We start from the raw sequence: 23,455 nt of genomic DNA on the forward strand, positions 1-23,455 counted from the left end.
TCAGCGAGACATATGGGTCTCCATCTGCACATGGCAATGCAGGTTACAGCACACAATGCAACTAGACAAGTTCAAAACTTTAAAGCCACTGCAGCTATGGCCACAGCATATGCATAATCTGGGATCTTAGGAATAGGTCAGAAACTGGAAGACAATCTGACTTTTCTTCCTAATAAGATATGAATGAATGTGGAAATGGCACTGGTGAAGAGAAGGTGCTATTTCACAACACACAGCAATCATGCCCTGACAAAGGCACATTTTTTGACCTTTACAAGCTAAGATGAGAAAAATCCATTTCCATGCCTGAAACACAGGACTACTGTGTGGAGAGTCACTGTAAACATTAGCAGTTTATTTCTGGCAGTTAGATTTTAACAGGGACGCCTACTAAAAATTTGTGGAACATGACCTTGCATTTCAATAATACCTTTGGTTTGGATAGCTCGAAGAAGTACATTAATGAAAGCCAGAATGTGGGCCAGAGCAAACAGGCTTGTTTGGGGAGGGGAGACGGGCAAGAGGGGGGAGGGACAAAAAAGCAGTGAAATGAGAACATCCGTAGGAAAATATATTTGTGCCTAATAAACGCAAGGAATGATCGGATTTTCATGGGATAACTTTGACTAAGATGCCACTCCTTTTTAGATATTTTTACTAATCATAAGAGCTCATAAAAGCTCGAGAAATTTTGCATCCTTCCCTAAATGACATTGGTCTCATGGCAGAACTCCCTGCATTCCAAAATATACTAATACCTGAATTCAGGCTGCACTTGATAAACCTGAGACACAGTATTCCAGGCTCCTTCACAGTTCTTTCTAAGGAGGCAGACTGAAATCAGATCCAAACCTTTTCCAAACACAAGAGTTAAAGCTGCATCCATCTCTCTGGCTAGAGCTTGCGTCTCAGTTTACTACAGTAACACACAGTGAGGATCGGCATCTCTAGGAAAACCTGCAGAGCTCCAGTATAATTCTGTTGCTCATTTCTGGCCCTCTTGCTACCAAGGTATTTCTGCTAGGAATAGGGCTGATGTTTTGCCTTCTGGCACAGCTTCAAAATGCTTGCATTGAAAATGAACCCAACAAGCTGCTTGAGAAATACTCCTTTCTATTCCTAGGGCTCAGCAAGGACAATCTTCCATTCAGCAGAGTTAACAATTCTACTATCCATGCAATGATAGGTTCAAAGCCTGTCTTGACAGTCAGCAGGGTCAGAAATGTGAGTGAGACAGAAGTGCAAGGCCAGGCAGCCAGCACTTCCCTTGATATTCAGAAGAAAGCATAAAATACTCAGTGTACAAGTCATGACATTTTTATATTGAGAACAGCTATTTTTGAGGACGTTGAAAACTTGTCATGGTTCCCTTGACCTCTCTATAGCCAGACACTGCGAGAACAAAAAGAACATACAGACCAGACTGATTCAATAGTCTTTCCATTAATTTTTATGGCATCTGAGGGTTGAGTCATGAAACTATGTGGCTTTACAGACAGTTACAAAAATAGATGTGATACTACTGTGTCAAGCTCTCTGCAGCATGGTTAAAAGACTTATAGATTCTGTACAATAAGCAGAAAGCACAATGGTATACTTTGATATCAAAGATTTTGCAGCAGTTATCTGAAATAACTAATACAACCCACCAAGTTCAGAGCACAGTCACTCTAGACCCAAATAATCATATTAAACCACAGAGTTTTCCAAGTTTTTTTTCCATATCTATATATATAAAACTTAGCCCTATCTTTACATCAAAAACCCCTCTTACTCTTTTCAAAATTCTGAAATTAAAGTGTTTCCTTTACCAGTAGCACCACAGTTTCTTCCACCCCCTTCCTTTTACTGTAAAGCCCCAAAGTCTTTGTCAAGAAGGTATAACAAAGCATCTCTGGAAAAAACATTCTGAATGTGATTTCTCCTTTTCCTTCTGTAAATTAAAATAAATTTAAAAGCACACTACTGGGATCCCTCTCTGCGGTTCGCAACAAGGAAGTCCTCTATGGAAAAAATAAAAATATATGAATGCTAACAAAAAAGTTGCATCTATGCAAATGTACATTCCAACATACTTAAAAATTTGGTATTTATCACAAGTGGAACCAGGTCTTGACAGACAAGAATATATGCAAATTTTATTCATGACAGTCAGTTGAAAGCACCCTTAATGTCCAGCTTCCCTAATAACCGTATATTATCCTCTGTCCTCCTTTCCCTGAGGAGCTCTGCACTAAGCTCACCAAAATGTAACTCAAAACCCTTGTCTACTCTGATACCTAAAAGGCCACCATCATCCACCAGACTGGTCATCAGTCAGCTACAAGTTGTCATTGGCAGCTTGTAAAGCAGAACAAGTTTAAGCCATGTAATAGCTGCACCTGACATCACCTCTCATTAGTTTTTTCTCCCTTGCTCTCACTGCCTCCTCCTTTTGCACACTCTGCTGAGACTTTTTCTCACATTAAGTGAAAATTTGTCACTTCATGTGCACCAGCTACAGTGGGTTCTAGCCTGAGACTTGGAGCAGAAACAAATGGTACACAAAAGAATGGCAAGGGTTAAGAAATGTGCATATATCTGATAAAAATACCATTAAGGAGATGGAGGTGAATTTCCTGTTTCAGATTTGGGAAATTTAGCATATATTACGGGGGTGCCTTCATGTCTGAGATAAGTTACTGTCTAATGAAATAGATAGGCAAAAGGCAAACATCTCAAGTAGATGTTGAAATAAATATTTCAGGGAGTTAGCCATATCAGCTGCAATAGTGAAGGAAGTCTCATTAAAGTTCTTTTCCTTATATTTAGTAGTAGCACAGTATGACAAATCCAAATCTTCTGTGATAAATGGGACTATATAACTGAGGTGTAAGTAATCATTAAAAGAGTAGCCTGAAAAAATCTAAACAAAAAACATGTAAAAAAATATTTGGATATTTAAAGGCAAAACAAACTGAGTAGTCAACAGTATCTCAGGTCAAGTGTGTAATCTCAGCAAGTCTTGTTTACAGTATTTCCCCAAGGTGTTAAAGTTGCTCAGAGAAAGCAAACTTTGGTAATGGTTATGTGCTAGTTTCACTAACAAAACTACTTTTCAAGTGTCAAGGCAGGAGAGAATGACTGCCTTTAAATTGAACTGTGCAACGCTTTTCCCCTGGACAGTTTGGCAGAAGGAGGGCATACCTTGTCCAGAAAAAAAGTTCACTCAAAAAAACTTCTCATCCTTCTTTCTCTGTTCCCCCTGCCCTCCCCCTTGCCTCTTCATTGTACTATTGTGCACTCCTTGCTGCTTTACTTTGAGATCCAGGCCCAGGATCCTGGGCAGGTCCCTATGGACAGCAGTTTCCCCCAGGAGTACTGGCTTTGGAGATGCACCAAAAAAGGGGAACACTCCATGCCTTCCCTCGTTTCTTACCATTCCAGCAGCTAAATCCTGCATGGGACCTTCCCCTCAACCACAACTACTGAGAGGCAGAGAGCACAGTCCTCTCCCACTCTGCAGCACTGGGAAAGCCCAGCAGGGATGCAGTCGTCTGCTCCACGTTTCTCATGGCTGGATGAGCCCATTACCTCATCTGCACTTACAGGGCAAGAGCTACAGGGCAGCATGCACCTTGCATCATCACCCAGCTCGGCAGTGACAGTCCCAGCCTTCAGAAATGCTGCTCTTAGGAAGCTGGGTGTGACAGCAAGCACAATTACTTACTCCCACTTGTGCCACTTTGGATGCTGACTTCCAAGAGGAAGGTGCTCTCCTGCTAAGATTTCAGACAGGGCAAAAGGAAATGTCAAATATTTCCCTTCACTTCAAACTGTTTTTACAAAGAGTGAAAAAATACTGCTCGGCACACCAAGGCACGACAAGATTGCTCCTCTTTTTTTGGGAGTAGGTATGGACACCAGCAATCCTGGTTGAGGTGCCCAGCAGCACAGGGCACTATGTGTCCCAGAGACGCAGCCCTTGATTCACTGCCGCAAGTGCAGAGTGCTGCCCAGCTGCCAGCCATGGAAAGCCAGAATGCTGATGTTTAAACTGCTTTCTCAAACTCTGATATTTTTCTGGTTTTTCCTACTAGAAATTCAGCAGCTTGCAGCCTAGAGGATACACCCAACACTTCTACATAAGCAGGGACTAACCTTGTCTTCACTCCTACCGCTTCCTGACAGGTCATCTTTTACCAGGAAAGGAAACAACTGTAATTGAGCATGGCAGCAATCCATGTAATCTTAGCAGCAGAAGAAATTATTTCCTGTAGCTCCTGTAAGCAAGCTGTGCCCAGGCTCCCCCTCACCAATCCCTCCCGCCCATCCTGCCTGCCTGTGCTATCCCTGCAAACTCTCACTCCTGCAGGGAACACGTGCTCTGCACTGGCACAGAATGGTAGCATTAATAAACCTGGTTAAGCAGACACCCCACATTCATACAAATCTGAAACCAGAAAGGCTGACTCTGCCCTAAAACAATTAAGTGAAGCCTCAGCTTTTGACTCCGAACAGAGGTACAGTTAGTACAGTCTCAACCACAGTAGGTAGCATACAGAGGAACTAAATATAATATTGCTCATGCAAAACTTCATGGTGCTGGGCTCAGGTTTTTTATTGCCTTAACTAAGCTTCCTCAAGTGTCTTTGGAGAGTGTTTTATTTAGGAACAGTAAAGCACAGTTACCAAGGGGTTTCAGTTCATTTAATTAAGTTGAATACAATTACACTCCAGTGGGTCTTAAAAAATGAAGAATCTATTTAAATATTATTTAGATGCGTGTCTTTTAAGTACCACAGATTGCACAGGGCTTCATGTTTATATCAATTAGGGATATCAACCTAGCAATAAGAACTTATCACTTGCCAGCTTATAATCCTTTCCACTCTGGGATTCCGTATTTTATTTACTCATTTCCCTTTATCTGTGTACAGTGAAGAAGGGCTTGTTGCGTTCCTGTGTGCTCACACTGCTTCATCATTGCCAAAGCACTTCCTAATTAGGCTAAATAGGCCTCTTACATAAATAGAAGAGGAATATTTCTGCCTATCAACAGAGCACATCCTGCAGAGTCTGGGCTTCAATAACTGTGTGGCTGCCATATCTCCCAGGTATTTCAAGCTCATATTTTTCTGAAGGGGGACATGACGATGTCATGTACTTGTTTCAAGGAAGTGCTTAATCCTGTGGCTGCTGTCAGTCCAATGGTTCTGCCCACAGATAAGAGACATGAAGACATGGAATGAAGCTGCATCAGAGGAAGTTCAGATGGGACATAAGGAAAACGTTCTAGATTGTGGTCCATCACTGAAACAGGCTCTCCATGGAATTGGTCACAGCACAAAGCCCATGAGAGTTCAAGGAGCATCTGACAATGATTTTAGTCTTATGGTTCAGTTTTAGGTACCCTGTGAGAAGCAGGAAGTTGGACTAAATGATCCTTATGGGTCTCTTCCAACTCAGATAGTCTGTGATTTTATGTGGCTTTTATTGGAGACTGAATTAGTTACTCAAGTGTTGCACATCACAGATGCACCTCAAACTGAGGCACAAAACAATTTGAAAAGGCCCATATGGCTAAAGAGGTCATAAAAAGCAGAAGCTGGCAGAACCCCAGTGTTAATGAAGCTCACAAAAAATTGTGTCTCTACAAAACCTGGCAGTTGATTCTCACTGACACAAGGCCCTGAACCACAGGCTGAAAGAAGCCAATTGTAAAGACACTTGGACTTGGATGGCCAGTAAAGCCCTTGAGCATCTTCTTTATGCATAGTGACATGAACATCAAAAGGACAACATCCTGCTAACTGACCATTTGTCAGGACAGTTGTCATGCCAAAGAAAAACATCCCACCTAGTTGTAAAAGTGGCAGTAACATGAAAAGAAAGTCTCAGATGGAAGGAGTTTGCTCACAGACTCTGCTTCTCAGATGAAAAAAGTGGCCAGCAGTCTCAGGGAACACCACCCCATAAGCCCAGCAAGAGTGGTAGGACAGCCCCTGTACCAGGCTGCATCTGAAGCAACACAAAACCAGCAGAGAGCTCTCTGAGCAAAATGTTGCTTCACTTTTCACAGTCCGCACCATTATCAATTTCAAAACAAAGAGTGTGTAGTAAATAAGCTCCTTAATTCACAGAGAACTAGGATTTGAAAGAAAACAAGGATTTTACTGTATGACTCTTTCAAATGGAAAGGAAAATCATGTATTTTCAGATATGGCAATCTCTTCAAAGCTTGAGAGATGCAAGGGCTGGCTCAGAAGGAGTTACATGTGAACAGGAAAACAGGGCATCAGACTGTCTCTGGGAAAAGAGTAAATTGCACTCTCATGCCCAGATTGTTGCAGCCCTCTGCTACCAATTACCCATTCAAAGCATCTGCTGGCAATACCTTGATGGTTTGGTTTTACATGACTCACACACATCAATGGTTACCCACCTATAGCCTACATTTGTCTCTAAGCAAAAGCAAAACAAGGTGTGACCAACTAGACATGAAGGCTTACTTTGCACTGTGACTTCATGGTGCTGGCCTCAGGTTTTTTATTGCCTTAACTAAGCTTCCTCAAGTATTTTTGGAGAGTGTTTTATTTAGGAACAGTAAAGCACAGTTACCAAGGGGTAATGGTGCCTTAGATAAGTCTTTTCATTTCTAAACCAAGCTTAAATCTCCAGTATTTATTTCCCACGTGCTCCCTCACATCCACGCCACTCAGCCACCTCCTCTGGGTCTCCAGGAAGTCAGCCTGCACACAGACCTTCCCCAGCCAAGGTCCCAGTGTGTGCTCCAGCCATTTCCTGCCATGAAGACGGCAATTCTTCCTTTCACATGATCCTTCTAAATCCCTCTTCCTAGCAGTTGCAAGTCACCCTTCTCAGCTGGGACTCCTCCCACTTTTCTGGCCACAGAATACAACTCTGGATACTGACTCACTGCACCTCCATCCCCTGCCATCCTCTGTTTCCACTTTATATGAGAGGTACTTTCCTAAGACAGGCATCAGTCTGAGAAAAACCTCTGCCTTGCTTTTTTTAAATTTTTTGGTTTTGTAAACTGTTCAAAGCTCCCCCAGCAACAGAAAGGCAAAAGGGTCAGCAGCAGTTAACATACCTTTTAATCCCCCTTTCCTCTCTCTTTCTTGGCAGTTTATAAAATAATTAACTATCTGTAAGCATTCAGCAGTAGTTGTTAATAGGTCTGGCAGATGAAAAATGAAGATTTGTACAAATCTCTTGTATTCTATGTACGCTTGAGACAAGGTTAAAAACCCACAAGTAACTTGGCAAAGATTACTTGAAGAAAGTACTGTTCCATCAGAGAGAAAAAGCAACACTGAGAACATTCACCTCTTTTTTTTTCCTCCTACTTTTGGTATTTAGGAACTCAAACTCCACACTAAACAAACCCAGTGAGACTCGTCATGACTAGGATAACAAGGATATGCAGAGGGATCCCTTTCCCTTCTCATTTATGTGTGACCACACACCACATGTGGTATGAAGCTATTCTTTATCATCACCATCGTGCCAGTGATTTTGGTGAGGCCCTTGACTTTATGTTCCCTGTTAACTTCCTGAGTTTAGACAGCTATCATGCAAAGCTTAGGTTTTACAAAGTTTAGGTTTTAGAAAGTTTATCCATCTGCACATATATACTGACACCCTGACACAAAATCTAAACAATGCATTGCTGGCTTTGGGCTGAGCAGGAAACCATACACCTCACTGCACTGAAACATCCCGGTGTGCCTTCAGTTCAGCACATATCAGTACATGGCACCACAGTGGAGCAGGACTGCACAGGATTAGACTCCATTTTTTGTCTCATCATAAACCACTCAAAATAAAGGTAAGTGTAACTAGAGAGGAAAACAGTTATTAAGGAGGGGCAGTCATTTTGCACTACCTACAACAGAGCGGTCTCCACTGATTAAACAAGAAACAAACCAGATCTTTCCCCCAAACCTCAGAAGAAAAATTTCCTCTCCCTACTAGGTTTTTTGGTTTTGAAGTACAATATTGTTACCAGTCCTCTGATAAAATGTTGCACTGGAAATTCTTTCTCCAGCCTCTGTAAAAAATATATCACCAAAAATACTCTGAAGCATCGTGTTTTTAAAGCATAAACATACAATCATCTTGAAGATGGAAACTTGAAGACAGGAACCACAACTGACAACATGCCCACACCTCTTCCTGTTTTACAATGGTTATTTATGAGTTCTAAGGTGGGAAAGAAACTTAATAATGGAGTGGAAATCACGACCTCCAAGTGTTAGTGGATATTATCTATGAATACAAACACATTTATTTATAAAACAGGATTTTTCTTATTTTCATCCTCGGGGATTATAAACTGAAGTTTAAATGCAGAGGATTTATCATCAGCTTTCAGAGGTACTTCCCTAAAGTGGCCAACCACAAAGCTCCAAAACTCACAAGAATTAAATATTATTCTCTTTAACTGAAGGCTACGTTAAGTCTATGCAGTGATATTGATAACAATATGAAGCATGTCTGACATGGATGGTAAAGGAGATGACTCCTAATTTAGCAACAGAAAATAAGTAGTTTTAATCTGCACTCCATCCCTAGGACTGCACTAGAAATTTCTGGTGTAAAAACCCCTTTTGCCTGAGTTGCACATGTCTGCTAGAAAACAGCAAGCACAGAATCAAAAGAGAAGGAAAATGTTTCAGAATTGTAACAGATATGGACAAATAGATAATAAACAGGCAGAACACAAACATCCAAACATCCCTGCAAGTGTCAAATGCGTAAAACCCACAGATTCTTCAGCATTTCTATCCTGACATATCATTTCTAAAGGTATATACTGTGACACATAAGATATTGCTCTGGCAAGCAGAATTCTTTAAAAGCCTAAAATGTCTTTTTTTTTTTCTGAACTGCAATGTAATGCTATGCAATCAGCTCCAGCATGTGTTTTCATCCCAGCTCCAGCTGTAGATGTGCACTTGCTGACAGAACTTTTAACAGCGCCACCATGGTGCAATGAGCTCTCCTGTTTCCTCCATGTGCTGGGGTTGCAGTCAAGTAAAGAGCAAGCTCTGCAGAGCAGCGTCAGCCTGGTGCTGGCATTGAAAGGGGCAGGAGGCTCAACCCATCTGAACTTATGAAAGAACAACAAAAGATGCATTTTCCTTTTTTCTTAAAACCCTACAGGCCACACACTGCTCCACTATAAATAAACTCATGCCTTAGGCTCCTGAAGTCTTTTTGTAAACAGTGCAGAAAGTAGACCCTTTATCTTTTGTTTTCATCGTATCTGTCAGCACTGCACAAAGCATCTTCAGTTGCAGGTGAGAGGGTTAGGAGAGTCTCACAACCAAGAGACTGCTCATGTACTCTCAATTTAATATTGTAACAAGCATGGTACTGTTTCCACTATCATCCATCAGCTCTCATCACACTTGCTGCAAAGCTTTCAAAGCATTGCTGTTATTATTATATTAAACAGTTACCTAATCTCCTTTACACACACTCAGACACACAAAGAATACAGTCCAGGTAGAGAACACTGTGAGATTAATTATTAGTAGGCTGTAACCTACAAAGAGCAAAAAACACTGTATATCTATAAGTACAGGGACAATGAAACATAAAAGGATGTTTTCATATTCTAGATAACTGGATTACCATGCTTGTAACCCTCACAGTGTACGTTTACCCACACATGTGAAATGACATATCTTCATCTGGAGGCCTGATGATGCAAACTGATGTCAAGAGCATATCCCCATGTCCATGCAGGGCCACAGGGAAGTCAAATCACCAAAGTCTAATGGGCTTGAAGGAGAGCAGATCTGCAACAGCACTCCAAGCAGATTGCACTCAGATTGTGACACGGATATTGGAAACCCGTTCTCCAATTTATTGTATGGCTTTCCATTAAAAAGCCTGAAAGTGTGATTTATAAATCATTGTTGTATTATACTCTTAAGCTTGTTCATCCAATTTTCCACCTACACCCTGCTTAAAACTGTTTTCCAGATAGGTTATACAATCCCCACTCTACAGCTCTTCATAGGAAACATGCCTCTAAAACTAGTATGTAGCTCAAAAATGCTTATACAGGTGTCATTGGAACATACACCATCAATTATTTTATTATACTAATATTAGTTCAAATAAACCTGGTACATTTTGAGTCTGTGTTTCAAAATAAGGCAGTAGACAAGAAAGTTCTGCTATTACCATAAGCCAGGAAAAACGTTCCCCTTGCCTGAAGAAGATGAAAGCAGAGCCACCATGCCCACACCTGACCCACACCACAGCAACTGCACTGCGGGAGGAGAGGGCACAGGTAGCTCCTTTTATTTTTAAAATTTTACTTTATTTTTCCTTGAATAATTTAATTTATTTTAAATTTTCAATCACATATTGAAAATCTGTGATTTTCAATAACAGAAATCTGTGTTGGGAACCCTTGTGCCCAAAATGTGTTGTAATTTTTCCCTGCCAATGAGTTGTCTCTTGATGTCAGACAGAAATAAAACCCCTTCGTATCTCTTTACTTAACCACACAACATGTCCAGATAGATTTTAATGGAGAACATGTTTTTATAGTAGAAACCTGATTTTTAGATTTGGACATACGAAACCCAGCTTCTTCCAATTGCCCATTTTCTCAATGAAAAATATGGAATCCAGATCCTTGCAAAGCCACCTCAGCATCCCTGCAGCCACAAGCACCTTCCTCGTCCTCCCACCACTAATAATGCCAGGTGGTTCATTAGTCATCAGCTGTATCAAGCAATCACCAAGAGGAAAATTGTTAGCAGCATCCAATGTTAAAACAGGTATTGTGACAAATCACTTTGCTGGGTTTAAATTCAAAGTAATTCCTATTCCTCCTGTGTTTTTGAACCTCCATAAGTCCAAACACAACATGTACTCTATGGCCACTAATATTGTCACAACAGGCTGATTAAAAATGAAAGCATGGGCTGATGCATGAAGGAAAAGCTACAAGCACAGATTCCAAATGACAAGAGGGTGACCCAGGAAGGTGCATGAAGCAGGGCTGGGTGCTCCAGCACCGAGCACCCTCTCCTCCACAATGCCATCTCTGAAGGGAAAAAAATCCTGAAGGAGCATAGCCCAGGGCCAAAACTGTAACAGTTCAACCTAGGTCTGGAAGGAGACAATCTGACCCAAACTCCTTTGCTCTGGGCACTAACTGTTCCCTCTGTCCCTTGGCCGTGTGCCACATCCAGCAGTGACCCCGTGCTCCACTTCTGTGTCCCGATCCCTCCACTCTGCTCCTGTTTGCACAGCACTTTATACAATCAGCACTTATTTACACAGATTTCTACACAGCATCAGACTAAGTTAAACTAATTACCTACTTCTGTAAAATGTCATTTGCTCTAAGATACACTAAAAATAAGAGGTTTTCACCTAATTGCAGAAAATGGTAGCCAACATGTGTAGTGTAGTATATTGTATTTCATGTAATAAAAGTCCTTTAAGTGCTCATGTGCAACACCTTTTCTTTTTCCACATCAATTTTCACATTTTCTTTCCCCTTAGAGACTGTCATTCTTTTCATATCCACAAAAGAAGGCATCATTACAGGGAAATTCTAGCAACCTTGTATTCCACTGCTCTTAAAAAACAGAGAGAGCTTGGTTGACTGACTTTCAAAAGATGAAAAAAGTATGAAAAAAAGAGTATTTCCAAGTTAGTATTCACAGCAAATCAGCAAGAGGAAGAATTTGCTTTCAAGAAAGAATGAAGAGGGCACCAGAACCAAAAGCTCTTATCACTCCTTATGGTGTAGGGTCTTATGGGGACTAAACTCTCTGATTGAGACATCTGTTTTATGTGCCCTGACATGCAAGAAAAAGCCTAGACCAAAGGTTATCTCTGTGAGCTGTCTTTCCTCATAAAGGGATTAGCATTGCTAGGCACAACATTTCCTGGAAAGGCAAAGGAGATGCAACAGGTTAAGTTTAAATTATAAAATTGAATCCAACACTCAAACTGACATTCAGTCACTCTCTCTTTTTACTTCTTTATTTGAAAGCAAAATACCCTCCCTGGTTTTGTAAAATAGAAAAAAATAATATCTGCCAGTTTGAAAGTGGAGACCAGGCCTTCTGGGTTTATCCTTATTGTTGCAAGTGGCATATGCTTTAGAAAATGTGCTCCCAATAGAAGTCAGAACAAACATGTTTTGAATCAGAATGTCCCACAGCGCGTTTTGAGTTAACTACACAGTGCCACAGACACTATACTGACATGTCATCAATAAAAATCATAAAAAACAAATATATTGCATTTTCAAAAGCATATCTACCTGAAGCAGCTATTCATTTACCTGCACATTTCCACAGAGCTGTGCTGAGCATCCATGATCTCAGCTGGAGTGACCTTTTGGTGCCAATCTGACACCAAAAAAACAGAGTCACCCAATGAGAAACTGAGAGAGCAGCAGTGTAGAGATTTCCATAAGAGGTTACAGTGATTTAATGAGGGTTTAAGGAAGAGCAATCCTGGAAGAAACCTTGGGCTGGTCTTAGCTGCCACAACTCCTCCTGGCAGTTCTACAACTGCTTTTATCAGTTGGGGATCTACTTCCCTGATCCTTCCAGATACTCAGACTCCCTGGCTAATATCAAATTCCTCTTCCCAAAGTATGTTAGCCAGTATCCAATTACATGTTATCACAGTAGCATTATCAGCTGGCCTCTCTTTCTCTTTTGGTTTTTTTTTCTTTATTACTTTGATAAGAAATTCAAATAGTCTCCTAAACATGGAGACCAAGATAGATTATATATGTAAATAGGAGGGCTCTTGGTAGCCAAGTGAGCTTTATTGCCCTCAAAACACTCTATTCTCTTCAACTAACAGCAGATGGTGGGAAAGGACTGGTTTTCTCCCAGCATAACTGCAAAATACTATTGAAAAAGAAATAATTTTATTTTGTTACAGCTGTTATAACTGATTCAACAGTTTGAAATAAGAAACTAGCTACTGCTTTGAAATAAAAAGCTGTAAAGACTTCTAATTCTGTGGCATCTCTTTCAAGTTCTGTTGGATCTTTTGCATCTTGGCCATTGAAGACAAAATCTCCTCACACAAATAAGACACCTTCTTCGGTGAAACTCCTATTACAATTGATCAGAGTTTTGTCAGTGATTTCATTAATGTCAGGATTTGACCCAGATATATCTCCTATGTATATATAAAGGAGGAACAAGGAACTAGGCATAAATAAGAGGGGCACTGGAATGACTTCCCTGCACGAAGGTCAATAGCCCATGTCTTGAAAGCACATCTTTAAAAGAATGAAGTTCCTGATTTTAATTTCATATTAAAATTTGTTCTCAGATCTCATAACATACAAACTTTTAGAGCCTTACATAGCAAACAAAGAGTTTGCTATCACCACATCAATATATGATTCTATGCCAAAAATATCCCTTTTTATAGCATTGAGCTTTAGCGACACAGAGAATTGCTTTACTACTACTCACAATCCACCTCTCTAAGACCTTAATACATTTCCAACATCCACTGTTGCTCTGAAACACTGAAAATTGTAATTATCCAGTACATTCCAGCATGTGCTTGCTACAGACTAAGTGAAAGCTTTTGGGCATAATTTTGTTATCAAGCAAGCTCCATTAACAGCACAAATAGCTTGAGATGCTTATACCACAGCTACACCTATGGAATATTGCATTAGAAAAGTCCAAAAGGGAAAAGTCACGTTTACTTCAGCAAGACCTAGTACAGCTGCAAGCACACACCCAGTATTTATCAAGTATAAGGCTATTAAGTAACTTCAAAGTCCACAAAATATGCTCCTTACAAGCAGCACTTGACAACTATTTGCTTCCCCTCCAGACCTGGGATCTGCCATCACAGGTTCCTCCTAAGGAGGTCCTATTTTAAGGAATGCAACTAAAAATACAAAACCAATGAAATATATTTATCCATATAAATACGGAGAGGGGCTCAATTTGTATTTCAAGTAACTCCATACTGAATACCAGCTGTGCTGACATTGGCCTCTCCTCCTAATTCAGCGCCTGGAGCAGACACCATCACACTCCACAAGGCTTCCAGCAGGGCCAGTGGGAGGAAGGCAACACCTTCCCCTCCTCCTCCCCACTGCTCTAAATTCTCAGTATGGGGAGGGAAGAATCAAACATTTTATCACTTCTATGAAAAACATCTTTTTTACCATAAGGACAGCAAATTGCTGGAACAGGCTGCACAGAGAGATTGTGCAGTTTCTGTCCCTAGAGGTTTTCAAGACACAACTGAGTAAAGCCCCAGGCAACCTGACCTGATCTCAGATCTCTCCATGTTTGAGCTTGAGGATAGGCTAGATGCTGCCTGGGGTTCTTTCCACCCTGCATCATCCTACAATCATGGCTTAAGAATGTGTTTTTCTCTTTAATTCCATCAGCAAACATTTGATGATCACCTTCTTTCTTAATTTCATTCTAGTTTTCTCCTTCCAAGATCACAGAATCATAGAATGGTGTCTGTTGGAAGTGACCTTAAGGATCATCTAGTTCCAACACCCCTGCCATGGGCAGGGACACCTTTCACTAGACCAATTTGCTCAGAGCTCCCCATCCAAGCTGGCCTTAAACACTTAGGGAATGGGGCACCCACAACTTCGGGCAATTTGTGCCAGTGTCTAAGCACCCTCACAGTAAAGAGTTTCTTCCTAATATCAAATCTAAATCTACCCTCTACTAGCTTCTCCCCCATGTCCTGTCACTACATGCCCTTGTACGAAGTCTTTGTGTTTGTTGTAGGCTTCCTGCAGGTACAGGAAGTCTGCATCTAGGTCACCCTGAACCCTTCTCCAGGCAGAACAATTCCAATCTCTTGGCATTTTCTTCACAGGAGAGATGTCCCATCTCTCTGATCATCTCAGCAGCCCTCCTCTGGACTTGCTCTGACAGGTCCATGTCCTTTCCTCTATTGGGGACCCCAGACTTGGATGGAGCACTGCAGGTGGGAGTCTTACGAGAGCAATCTTGGCTCTTCTCTCCTGGCTCTCTCCCTCTGATAGTGCATTCCTTTGGTAGATTCCAGGCTGTTGCAGGACCAACCTGGCCAGCATATCACTGCACCAACTTTTTCCTTTACAGAGCCATCCCCAGTGAATCACTCTGGTGTCTACATCTGTGCTCCCCAGACAGTTTGAATCATGAACTGCTACAGATCCCAGGAAATTAAGACCCATGCTCTCACATAATTGACAATGAAAAAGAAGTAAGCCAGCTCCACAGGCCACTGACGGGGCATCATGGACTACAACCAAGCAGCTACTGACTCCCATTTGGAAGCCACAACTCCAGTTCACTGCTTGCCTTTTGCAGCACAGGTTTGAAAGAGGCGCCACAAAGATGAGCAGTGGAAATGGCACTGGAGCTACCTCTTCCTTGCCTTCAAATAAGGACAGAGCACTAAATAAATTTATACTCAGTTCATTTTAGGACCTTATTTTGCAGCCCGAAAGACTAGAAACTCTTTAAAAGTCTACATCTGAAAAAAACTGACAGCATGCAGTGAGAACTTGTCTTCCCCCTTACAGGAGACCCAACACGAGATATCTTTTCATATTTGTAATTGTGTTGCAACACAAAACACTGAAGTAAGAAATGCTAATAAGGCTGGGTGATCAGGCAACTGATATAAACCAGCAACTTCATAATCACAAGATGATTCCTTTCTGTAAAGCGGACCAACTGTAAGACAAATTATTTTAGCATAGTTTTATCAGAAGACAAATAATAATTAAATAGCTCTCTTTTCCCAGGAAGGAAACTAGTTCATATTGCCAAAAGAAACCTATTTAAATTATTAGTTGTGTGACAATCAGATCTTTTTCTGCACTGAGCTTCAGCATGCTAGGCTGCTGGTCTGGCCTCCTCAAAAACTCCTTCCCAGGCATCCAATAGCACTTTGCTCTTACTAAATGCAGTACTGAAACCTGCCAGAAAAAGACAGAAAGAGACTGTTCATAAAGTACCAACTGTGTGCTCCTTACAAACTGGCAGAACTGACTCCACTTGCATTCTAAGATTTAAATCATTAACAGTGAAAAAGTGTACGCAGTTGGGGTGCTATTAAACTGAACATCCAGTCAATGGAGAACTTCTATGAAGAAGAGGAATAAGACAGGTTTTTGAACCTGACTTTGAATATTAACAATAAAGTCCATGCTGTAAAAAAATGCAGCATAAAACGGTAATTAAATTCTCTGTTCAATTCTATAACATTTCTTCTGAATTGCATCCTATGGGTTTACCATTCATTACGTTCCATGGCAGTTTTCCAAAAAGTATTTCTCATAATATTCTTGAATGTCTGCTGGTTAAATGTTAACAACAAAAACTAACACGCATCAAGCCTATTCATTTGCTTTTAAAATGAATAAACAGGCACTCCACTGTTGATTACCACATTCCTGTATCGCTGGAAGGCTGCCAGCTCCAGTACGTATATAACGTTAGTATTTGTTTTTTTGCTGAGTGGCAGTCCTCTGCGGTAATTACCATCTTGCAACTAAAGTAAATATTATTCTCTCGCTGCAAGTAGAAATAAAGGATTGACTCTTCCTGTATTTTTACTGTTTGCCATCCAGTCCGTCCTGTCGGTACGCTACGTGCCCATTAAACGTAATTCCTTGAGCCCTCGTTACTGGGGCCATCTCTTTTGTCTGTAACTAGTGAATTACGAGGATTAGTCGCTCCTCAGAAGATCACCGGCGCAGAAACTCCACGGGCCGTAACCGAGCAACTCGTCTCCAAAAAGCTGCCGGCAGTGAGAGCTCCAAAGCGCCGGGGCGCCGGGGAGTGCCGGGGGGCGCTGGGAGCGCTGCGGGCCGGCCGGCCGTGCCCGGGGACCCTGGGGCAGCGCCCCCCCCCGCGGGGGCTTCACCCCGAAACGCGGGCGAGGGATGCAAAGGCTGCAGCGACACCGCCTCCAGCCCCAACTGCCCCGTATCGGCGGCACGCCGGGCCAGCGGGGGACAATGCGCCCATTGATCCGGCTGAACCAGCGCTCCCCGCCAGCGGGCAGCCCCTGCGCGGACCCGCTCCTTGGCGCGGCCCTTCCGCCCCTTCCACCGCGACAGCCCAAAGAGCTCCTCCAGAACAGCGATGTAGGCGGTCACCGACACAACCCGTGTTTTTGCCCGTGAAGTTAGTTTTTTCTGGGACATACGCGCCCGCACAGGGCGGGCACGCTCCAACTCGGGCAAACTCCGCAGCAGGTGCCGGGAAGACCCGGCGAACGCTCCGCAGCATCTCCATCCCCCCACCCCAAGCCCTCGTCCCGCGGTAGGCTGCCCCCACGGCCGCCCCGGTCCCAGACGCCGTCCTCACCACACTCACCAGGATGCCCATCACGTCCGCCCACAGCTGGGCGAACACCTCCGACGTGCCGCTGTCCGCCGGGGCGGCGGGGCCGTCCGCCCGCTCCCCCTCCATGCCCCGGCCCGGCCGTCGGATCAACGCCGGCTCCCCGCCGCCGCCGCGGCCGGCCTGCCCCGCCCCGCCATCGTCCCCCGCCCCGCTCCGCTCCGGCCCGCCCCGGGACACCGCGGGACGGCCCCGCCGCCGCCGCCCCTCAACTTTCGACCCAGCGACAGAGCGGCCGGCGGTGCCGCTGCGGCCCAAACCCCTCCTCCGCCGCCCGCCCGGGGGCTCGCCCGGCGCATGTGGCCGCCCCAGAGCGGCAACAAAGGGCCCAGCGCCGCCCCGGCGGCTGCACGCACCCCAAAAGTCAAGAGCGGTGTCGGGACACGCGTGGTCGCCGGCGTAGCTCCTGTTGTTGCCATCCTCGTTACCCCCGTGCCGGTGCCTCGCCTGACCGCCAAGTCAGAAGCGCTTTCTTAACACCGGGGAAAGACTCTCTGGGACGAGGTGTCAGCCACACGCGTTACACTGCGGCAGGGCAAGGGGCACCCTGTTAGTTCAGGTTTAGAGTTTGGGTACCGGGACCGCGTCATTCTCCTGAGGAGCGGTGGTCTGTCACCTATCGCCCTTGGGGCGGGACTGTGAGAATGCTGCCTCCCCCTACGTCTGTGCCTCATGCTCCCTGGTACCACCCCCAATCCCCATTATAGTGAAATTAAATAATTACTAGCTACTGACAGCAGCAGCGATGCTCCTGCATGCTACTTGGGAAACTGCTAAGTGCCCCCACACACACACTTCTCGTGGAAGGCACATTAAATAACAGTGGCCAAACCCCACTGCTGGAAGGAGCGGCAGAGGTCAGCAGAATGACCTGAAGGCCTATCCACCACCTCACACCTCACTCCCAGCTTCTGCTGGGACCAGCAGCAAGGAAATCTTTTAGTGCTCATTCCTAAGCTTTGAAATATTTAGATGCTTTTTGAAAAGTTCCTGTTTCAAGCTGCTATTTATTGGAAGCACCTGTCTGCCCAGGGTGGCAGGGAAAGCGATGCATTTAATGGATACGCAGCTGTCACATGCTGGCCAAGCATTTTGAGAGCTCACAAAGCTGAGCAGCCAGTGAATCCTCCGATATCCCTCCTGCCCTGCTTACTGCCAGGCTGTATGTTACATGCCCTGCACCACCTAAACACAAGTCAGAGCCTGCCCTAGAACCTGTGCTCCCCTCCAGGCTCTCTGTTCAGCCCTGGGGTCCCCTGGCACCAGGCTCCCCCTCAGCCCACTCACCAGCTCTACAGCTGACAAGGCTCCCAGCACAGCACTGGTGGCCTGGAGAGGGCTGGAGCAACAAATGATACCATTTGCTGTCAGGGCTAAAAATAGTATCTGGAGAATGAATAAAGGAAAGTGTGGTTATTGCACTCATCTTCTCTCAATGTTCTCAACAATGCTCTTTTTCTGTCCTCAAAGCTAAGATTTAGTTTGCAGGCTAGCACTAGAGAGAAAAGCTGGCCAAAACACTTCCTTTCTCATCAACTGCCACACAAAGAAAGGGACAAGACTTTTCTAAGCACTTTGTTACTGCAGCTTTTGCTGGAGTGGTTAGCAGCACCAATTGAACCTCCAAGAGAAAAGGAGGTGGGGAGCAGAGGCAGAAAAACAAAGAAAATTATGCTGAGGGAAAGTGGTAAAGAAACCACTGATGACTGACCCTCCTTTAGGATGCACATGTAGGATACACCCTGTGTAATGCATCTTATTGACTAGTAATGAGAAATAATGAAAGACCCAAACCAGGTATAAAATCTCTTCTAATTGACCTTGAAATTGTACACAACTATAAGCCTATGAAGTACGAGACTAAAGGCGTGTCAGTGAAGTCTATTGGTACTCTGAGATGGCTTGCATAACTCAAAACTGGTTTAATTACTCAGGGGTAATTTACTGACTGACCCTCTGAAATTCATGTTGAACCACCTACAGTAATAATGTCAATCTACTTTTAAATATCTGAACAAGGCTCACTTGATCTCATCATACACACTATCTTCTGTACTTTGTCTTTTTTATAGATGGAGGCATATTAAGGAAAACAAACAAACCAACAACTCTGCAGCACACAGCCTGACTCCCCTCACTGTTGTGTCTTGGGCAGCCACAGATGAAGATCAAATAGGTGCTAGGGGCAGTACTCCCACTTGCCTGGCCCCTCCCTGCCGACCGAGGTCATTGCTTCTGTGCAACGATGACTACATCACTTACAGAAGCAGGCCCTGAATAGCCACACTTTTCAGCCTTGCAGTACAGGTAACAGAAACTAGATTGTGAATTGCGGTGGTCCCAGAGTTGCTTCCCGAGCCATTATGTCACCCGCTCTGTGGAGGCAGCAGCTTTCATCAGAGGAGCATGATGCATGGCTGTGGCAGTCTTCCCCTCAGCCTTTGAGACACAGAGCCTTTGATTTCAAGAAAGTGAGATAAGGAAAGAGAGATCTTGCAAAAACACATGACTCCAGGCGCAGTTGCTTTAAAAGCAAATGGACATGAGAGAATCAAAACAAATCCAAGGCAGTTTACAATAGCTACCACCTTCTATGGTCTTGCATAGTATTTATGCATTTTCAGACATTTACAACATGCCATTTTCACAAGACATTAAATGAATATGACATGCTAAAATTATTCCCTGCTCTTCTCTTGAGTAGAATCACTCCTCCTTCTAGATAGGACAGGGTTCCTCTATTTTAATGAGGCCAATGTCCTGCAAAACTAAATCCCAGGAGTATTTTACAAAATTCAGCTGTGACAAGAGTATAGGAGTTTTAGAAAAAGCAGGAAATCAGATCTTAAAAGGGTTTTGAAGCCCAGCTATGAGTGCAGTATTTTGTGTTACAACTGCTACTAGAAAATAACAAATTATTGGAAATTTGGCATGTTAGAATACAGTTTTTGTTTGCAGTTTTTATCTGTAGTTGCCTAGATGATAACGCCAGCATCTACAAAAGACTACTCTCTAAAAGCATCTTGTGCTGGACCTCTCTACAGCTATTGGAAAAAATAAATCTTATAAATTTTCTGAGATGTTTATGACATTTCACAAGAGCTCTGACCAGGTGTGTTTCAGAAATCTTGAAAAAATTGTCACTGTGCACCTTCAGGGCAGCACTGGGCAGTAATCCTGATACGATTCCCCAGTGTGTTGCAGTCACAAAGTGGCTATGAAGCTCCCTGTGGCTGTTCTGCAAATCTCTGAAGAGGAGATGGAAACAATTGACACATATGTGGTCAATCTAGTCCTGCCAAGTTATGGCAGATGCACTGTGGATATGAGCCTGTCTTCCTATCACTCCATCAGCTACATGTGGGTGCAAAGTTAATATGAGTTCCCCACATGTACAAACCAGGCAGGATTAACCAACTTGGAGAGCACTGCTCTGTATTCAAGAGAGATGAACTTTGCTCTAGAGCAATACTCCTAGCTCCAGGTTAAGTGGCCATAGAGAAGCTCATCTTTCTCCTTTCTTTACTGAGTGTTTAGGGAGATGGCCTTCACTAGGACAAATTTGTTCTCTCTCAAAAGCACAAACCTCAAAGTCATTAAGGCAATAGATGACAAACTTTCTGTTCCAAAGCAGTGTGTGCCATCTCACGCCAATGTCACATAAATGTTTCAACAAAGCATTTAATAGGGAAAAATTGAAATATGCATCAAAATAAACTGGAAAAGCCAACATGCACTATCATAACCAGACTATCACAACTGTTGTCACCTGCATTAAAGGCATTTAACCCAGGAAATCAACAACCTTGAGCACTTTTAAATCAATCAATTTTAAACTATATGCAAGATTGCCTTGGAAAGGGGATCATGCTCCACAGAGTAAATGGACACTAAATTTCATGAGTTCCTGATAAATGACCTGAGGGAAATGGCTTCCTGCTCAGAGACCTGGCAATTAACTCTGCGTGCATGAACAAAACACATGAGGTTTCTCAACATCACTAACAACACCCTGCCCAGTAGATCAAGTCCAAATAGGAACATCAAAGCCTCAGAGAAATAAATAAGCAAGCCATTGTATGCAGAGAGGCTGCAGGGAAAGGGAGAAATAAAAATTCCAGCTAGCTCCTGCAGGTGACCTGCCAAAGCCCTAAAACTCTTAACACAAGCACACAACAATGGAACACCTATTACCAGTGATTGCATCTCTTTTCAGCTCTCTCCCTCTTCCTGCTCAGTGGAGGTCATCAAATTGAAACACGCAAAGTTTCACATCAGAGTCTGACTGGAAATGCAGCTCTTAGTGGTTGTAGGCTTCATCCCATCAACTTATCAAGATCCATCTTAAAACAATTTTATCTCATTGTCCTTGCTACATTTTTTTCTAAGTCCTTCTAAAATATAATTTCTTTTACTTCTCCCCTTAAGTTCTTCCTCAAGAACTGTTTAAGTCATATTACTATTTCTGGTAGGATAGTCCTTTGGAGTAAGGATCACCTGTATCAGCCAAAGGGGCCAGCAGCTGCTCTCCAACAGAAAGCAGACATGCCAGCAGCTGCTTCAAAAACTGCTCTCTGCTGTGGGACAGAATGAGGACCCACACACCTGACCCATCAGTTGATCTGACAAACAGGCTATCACTGTCCCAGACCCTCCTAGAATGACATGCATAAACTGTGAGAGAGTACAAGATCCATCCATGATCCATGCATATATATTCCAAAAGGGTCACGTTTCAGCACCTGCCAGTTAGACAACTAGAGAAAATAAAATGTTCCTGATTTTAGAAGTGATACAGACATACTTATCCAGTGGCTTTAAAACCGATGGTATTTAGATCACATACTATATGCTGTATGGTCAGAAATCATTATTTATTCTTTTAGAGGTTTAGCTGTCAGCTCCCAGTCTTACTGCCAGCCTCATGACCAGAGTAGCACATCTCAGTGAGAGTGGAACACTAATATGCCCAACAGAAACCAGATGGAGTTAAATCTGTTTAATTATATCAGTAGAAAACAGTTAGGAACAACAAATTGCTTTATTCTGACAGAAGTCTGAACTCTGCACACTGATCTATCATTCCCCAAATCTATCACACACCAAATCTATCATTCCTCTAGATATCAGTATTCTACTAGATTAAAAAATTAGAAGGTGGAGAGACATATACCCAGTGGAATTATTCCTATAGTCTTAATATTTTGGGCTAGCACCACACTCAGTAGACACAGAAGTACTGTGAAGCTTGTCAGGCTTCATTTAAAATACAGTAGCTGTGACTTTACATGACAAATCATATAAGGAAAAGAAATCTAAACACAGCAAGCATCACAGCCCTCCTGGAAGGATATCTTTTGACTCATAAGGAGAAAGGAAAGGTTGACTTCCTTCCCTTCCTGCTCCATGGAGGCCTCTCGTATCCTACCCAGTTCCCCTGCTAGTCATGGAGCACAGCATCACATTTCTTGACTGCAAGGTGGTAGCACTAGCTCAGCCAGTGGAGGGGCTCTGGGAGCTGGAGCATCACTGGTGAGGAGCACATATCCCAAGGGAAGCCACAGCCACAATCCTGCTTAGGTGCACATCAAGCCACTCCAGAAGTGCCTGCAGATCAGGACTCCCAATGCTTTCCCACAATGCCAGGCACTGTCTGGAGATTTTCCAGAAATTACTAAGACTCTTGTTCTTTGTGTTACTTCTGCCTTCTCCATCTAAACTCAGCATCCCCTCTTCTCCACCTGCACAGCAAAACCAGTCTTGATGTGTTGTTTTTTTTCTTGTCAGCATTGAAATAGTTAGCATTCACTTTTTCCTTAGCTTTCTGCGGCACTTTTTACAAAATGTTTTCTAAACCTTAATTATTTTTTCAAAAAGGAGTTCAGCATCTTTTGAGGTACCTAGGGGTAGTCTCTGCACTATCATTCACAGGAGGTTGCTCTACAGATTGCATTGTTTTCCTAAGTGGCTGCTGGAAGGGATGGATACAAATCTTTTTTTAAGAGACTTACAAAGGCCATAGAGACAGAAGTATTTAGCTCAGTGTCCTT

The 23,455-nt window shown here is 43.2% G+C and overlaps 1 protein-coding gene across 4 annotated transcripts in view; it reads right to left on the reverse strand.

Annotated features, from left to right (window-relative positions):
* The window catches only part of LOC136554676 (SAM and SH3 domain-containing protein 1-like), a 537,178-nt gene that overhangs the window by 103,711 nt on the left and 410,012 nt on the right, over positions 1 to 23,455 (reverse strand). Inside the window, exon 1 of one of the 4 annotated variants that reach the window (XM_066546821.1) lies at positions 17,379 to 17,500. The exons of the other annotated variants lie outside the window; for them this stretch is intronic. Coding sequence (XP_066402918.1) covers positions 17,379 to 17,474 — 96 coding nt within the window. The 5' untranslated portion in view covers positions 17,475 to 17,500. Of the gene's footprint in view, positions 1 to 17,378; positions 17,501 to 23,455 lie in introns of those variants that run through there. 4 annotated transcript variants of the gene reach the window in all.

This window comes from Molothrus aeneus, chromosome 3 (genome assembly GCF_037042795.1).
Source record: "Molothrus aeneus isolate 106 chromosome 3, BPBGC_Maene_1.0, whole genome shotgun sequence".
NCBI classification, from domain to species: Eukaryota; Metazoa; Chordata; class Aves; order Passeriformes; family Icteridae; genus Molothrus; species Molothrus aeneus.